Source organism: Alexandromys fortis, unplaced genomic scaffold (assembly GCF_014885135.2).
Source record: "Alexandromys fortis isolate MF-2015 unplaced genomic scaffold, M_Fortis_MF-2015_v1.1 scaffold_223, whole genome shotgun sequence".
Lineage (NCBI taxonomy): Eukaryota > Metazoa > Chordata > Mammalia > Rodentia > Cricetidae > Alexandromys > Alexandromys fortis.
This window is the reverse complement of record NW_026068095.1, coordinates 2,216,520-2,221,348: the sequence shown is the minus strand read 5'-3', so window position 1 is coordinate 2,221,348 and position 4,829 is coordinate 2,216,520. Positions and strand designations below refer to the sequence as shown.

At 35.8% G+C, this 4,829-nt stretch overlaps 1 protein-coding gene across 1 annotated transcript; it reads right to left on the bottom strand.

Moving 5' to 3' along the window:
- Nucleotides 1–3,890: 3,890 nt before the first annotated feature.
- Nucleotides 3,891–4,829, bottom strand: LOC126489189 (taste receptor type 2 member 140-like). Its single transcript, XM_050123245.1, has one exon. It carries the CDS (start codon nucleotides 4,827–4,829, stop codon nucleotides 3,891–3,893), a length of 939 nt encoding a protein of 312 aa, XP_049979202.1.

Below are 4,829 nucleotides of genomic sequence, written 5' to 3'. Positions count from 1 at the left end.
ATAAATCACCAGTAATTGATATTTAAACAAATTTAATAACAAAACAGACTCACAAAACCAAGGTTCCAGCGGGGTAGCCAGCGGAAACAGGAGAGCAAGCGGAAGGGCCCGCGCAGCCTCTGCCCGCGCACTATATCAGTAAACATACGCCTGAGGGCAGCCCGCCCCCAAGGGGAGGGCTTATCCCTACATCGAAGCACATTGTATCAAACTTTCAAAAAAACTACCAAATGAATTTAAAGAATCCTGATGACTTGTTGCTATATCCATAGATCATAGCATATTTCAAGCCCCATCAGAGAAAATTTTCCTTGTGGTAATTGACAGTTAGAATAGAGACCCTCACCTGCTCATATGTACAGAACAAAAGACTAAGGCCTTCTCAGCTCTAAAATGAGCACTCATGAACATGGCTCCCCTCAGGCCCCAGGGATTTTCACGGAAGAGGACAAGGAAAGACTGTGAGGGATAGAAAGAGTGTGTAACAGCAAGAAAACTGCTTGTCTTTTTTATTTTTCAATAAAACAGGGCAGTTGGGCGTGTGAACTCATAGCAATTGTAACAACGATCACAAAAGCTGAACAAGCTCAAGCTAGACAAAATCCCAACATAGAGAGAGGAAGGCAACACAAAACCCTACCTCTAACTGAGAAACTACAGGTTTTGATAGCTGTGGGAGAAGAATCAGTAGAATCAATGAGTCAACCACACACTGGGGCAGCCCCATCTCAGGAATAGTGCAGCAACAAAAAGTAGACTCTATGTGGTTGAAGAGAAATGAAGAGAACTCAAGGTTTGGATGTGAAGTTAGAGGAGAGTGGAGACCACAGTTATGGAAGCAGATGGAGTGAGATAATATGTACAGAATACATTGCATGAAATTTTCAAAGAATTAACAAAAATATTCTTAAAATAAAAGAATCAAAGAAAAGACAAAACAAATTCCTACATATTACAAGAGTAAAATTTTATTTCTGTTTTTTAGGTAAGGAAATGCAGGATTAAAGATATTAGCCGCTTTGAACAAACAAAACAAACACACCAGATGGTACAAGGATTGCTTCCACCATGGGTTTTAAAGACACCCTTTTTCACTTGCTCATTATTTGAACCCATATAAACTATAATTGAATGCACTATGTTAACTTTACCTAAGGAAACAATTCTGGAGACAGTTCACGGAGTAATAATCCTATCACCAGGGATGTCTTTTATCCCAGTAATACCCAAGCCATTTTCAATGCTACAAAGACATTGGCAGATTTCCCAAAATCAAATGCTCACACCAACTGGATGAAAAATATGCTCAGTATTAACTAAACCTGTGTTACTGTTTATGATAAATAATCTACTAACAAAAAGTTTTAGCAATACTGTTTTTGGGTGGACAATAAAATCCTATTTCCATTTTGCTCATTTTTTATTCATTTACATTTGAGAGTTTAGTATATTTGCATCATTATGCATCCTTTTTCTTCTATCTGAACGCTCCCATATACTTCTCCTTGCTATCTTTCAAATTCATCACCTTTTTTCATAATTTTTGTTACACACACAAACAAACCTTTCAGTCTGAATGATTTTCTACTGACTTTTACTTTCTGTAGACCATGTTAAGGAAGAAAACATTAACCGAGATAAATAATTAGTTTAATGTTAGTTTTGTAGAAAAAAAAAACTGCTATCCCAAAACAACTCTAACCATGCATTGTATGCCCTCACCACAGGCCCCAAACTTTAACTTTGGTCCTGAAGATAAAGCTGAATTCTCATTTACTAGCATGCAAATGAAGGCATACACTCTTTCACTGTTTTGCAAGCATTTTCCTTTGTCAAGCCTCTTTGAAACTGGAGTTCATGAAGTATGAATATTATGCAGCAAAGCTTTAAAAGTTTTGAAGTTGCAAAGATTTTTTTATTTTTTTTTTCAGTCCTCAGGTGATATCATGAATGATTCTTCAACATCATGATTTTGTTTCAGCAAATAAATTGGATTCATGTAATAGAGCTTTTTCTTTCTAAGGTGTCTTGTTGTCTATAGGATCTCCTTAGAAAATTCCTCTTCTCTTCAATTATCTGCTGGTAATTAACGTCTTATAGCATCATTATATCCAACCTAGAACGTAGATTCTCTCTCTCTCTCTCTCTCTCTCTCTCTCTCTCTCTCTCTCTCTCTCACACACACACACACACACACACACACACACACATACACACACACACACACACACACACACACACACACCAATCCAAGGCTGAAAACAAGACACCATTCAGAAAAATCATTGCTGTGATCATTGAGATAGAATTCCATTGTCTAGATATAGCAGTATATCTAGTGTGTTGAAGTGAAAACGACTAACAGACAGGAATCTTGCTAGAAGTGTTCTGTATAAGTTATTCGCAGTGGTGCTAAAAAAAAAAAGCTTGCTGAATGGTGTGTTCTATTGATCTAGTACCTTAGCAGCATAGTAGAAGGAAACTGGACAGGCTTCCATCTTGGTATTGAAAATGTGAGATTTCTCTGAGATTTGTTCTTTAGTGAAGATTGTTCCGTGTAATTCCATTTTTATTGCCCTGTAGATTGTATTATGTTTGAAATGCTACCATTACATAGTTTGCATTTTATCCTTTATTGATATTTACTATATTTTCACCAAGAAATAAATAATTTGACTCTTATCTAGTATTTCATTTATTGAACTTCATCTTTGACTTTTAGCATTTCACATTCATAGGTTCCATGATGTGGGAGGTCCTTCTGTCTGTGTGTTGTTTCTATTGGTTAATGAATAAAGAACTGGCTTGGCCTATAGCATGAAAGGAAAAGGGCAGAGTAAGAGAAATGCCATGGAGCTGTGGTCAGAGTCAGACATGCCGAAACTTGCTGGTAGGCCACTGCCATGTGGTGATACACAAATTAGTGGAGATGGGTTAAATTAATATGTAAGTGATAGCCAATAAGAAGCTAGAGCTAATGGATCAAGCAGTGATTTAATTATAGAGTTTATTTGTGATTATTTTGGGTCTAAGCTAACGGGATAACTGGGAAGAATGAATGGCTCCCTTCCAACAGTTCCATCTCTAAATATTTATTCAACTGCAGACACTTTAGAAATCAGAGCATTTCTCTCAGCACTGAATATATACATACTTTCTTTTCTTATTGTTTCCTAAACAACGGAATAACAAACAACTACTCACTGCACAATTTTCCTGTTTCCCAATTCAGCCCTTTATCCTCTTTTCAATAAGAGAATTTCTACATAAAATATTCAAATATAGGTTGAAATTTTCAAATGTCAATGAGCCATGTAAAGTACCATAACAATCTCCTTCAAATAGCTACCGATTACATATATCCATATTTTATAAGATTTGCATCCCCATTAACTTGTCTCTGGAAGACATACAGAAAATAAACTCAACATTTCTACAATAAGTAGATAAATAAATAAACAAGGTTAAAAGAGGAAAATATGATATAACAAACCTAGTAATTTGAAGGGTTTCCTTCTGAAGATTCACAAAATTCTTACAACAGATTTAACATCATTGGACCCATGCCACATGAATGAATATACACATAAATATTACATTTAACATAAATCATTTAAAAATGACAGTGTCTAATTATAGATAGAAAATTTAATTTATCTAATATTACATGTTCATATATTTATTTAGTCCATATTCATTTCTATCATTGTAGAACAATACAGATATTTCCATAATTTCTGCCAATGCTATAACAGTTAGGGTAGTCCTAATCTAAACAAAATTTGGCCAAATTCACAATGCTACAAGTAAAGTACAGAAGGTTGAAATTTATACAAAAATAATTTATTAAGAATTAATATACCTCTAAAATACAAAAGATGATCTACATTTTAGGAAACTGGGGGCTTCACATCACTGAGCCTGCACCTCAGCAACCAAACCATGGAAATAAATGCCTGTCTAAGTTTAGTGTTTCCCAGGATCAAGACATAGGAGTGGCCAGAAGGGAAGGCTACTCCAATAGTCCAGAAGAGCAGAGAAACTGAATTTTTATGCTTATATTTAACGTTACAAAACTGCAAAAGAAGTGACAGAGAAAAAACGGCATACAGTAACAGGAAGGTGACCACCATTTGCAGAGCCTTTATGTGGGCCGCAGTGCTGACATCTTTGGACCCTTGGGCATTGTACTGCATACTCTTCAGATGTTGCCACAGGGAGAAGATGAGCAGGAGAAACACGGTCAGGGTCACGGTGAAGGGGATGAGTGTGAACATAGTGCTGGTGAGTAAAACAAGCCTAGTAACTTGAGAATAATTACTTGAGATAACACTGAAGGATGTATTTGTTTCAGTGCTGTAGATGAAGATATCAATGTGTGTGTTTATGACTAAAATGTTTAAAAACAAGATGAGCAGAGATGCCAACAGTGTGCCTGAAACTATTTGTTTTACTCTCCACTTTAGATGAAGAAAAATAGAGTTTGAGAAATTGGCTATCTTGAGAAAATAGAAGATGCTGAGACATGTAGCAAGCCAGATACTGAAATGATTGGTTGCTGTCCAGGAAATACAAATTTGTTTCACAATTATTCTAGTTATTCTTATGACTGGAAACCATTCACATACAAATAAACTTGCAGTTAATGAAAAGAGCAAAGCAACTCTGGAAAGTGCCAGAGTAGTCAAGATCTGATCTGTGAAAGATATCTTTCTCTTCTTTACCCAGTCCATAACGTTCACTAGCACTGTGAATGCATTGCCTAAAGTTCCCAATAGCAATTCCACATTTAAAATAGTTAATAATATGTAATGTAGGACACCATTCAT

Bases quoted from the DNA above. Each gene is read 5' to 3' on its own strand.
- LOC126489189 (XM_050123245.1), bottom strand. From the start codon at position 4,829: ATGAATGGTGTCCTACATTACATATTATTAACTATTTTAAATGTGGAA.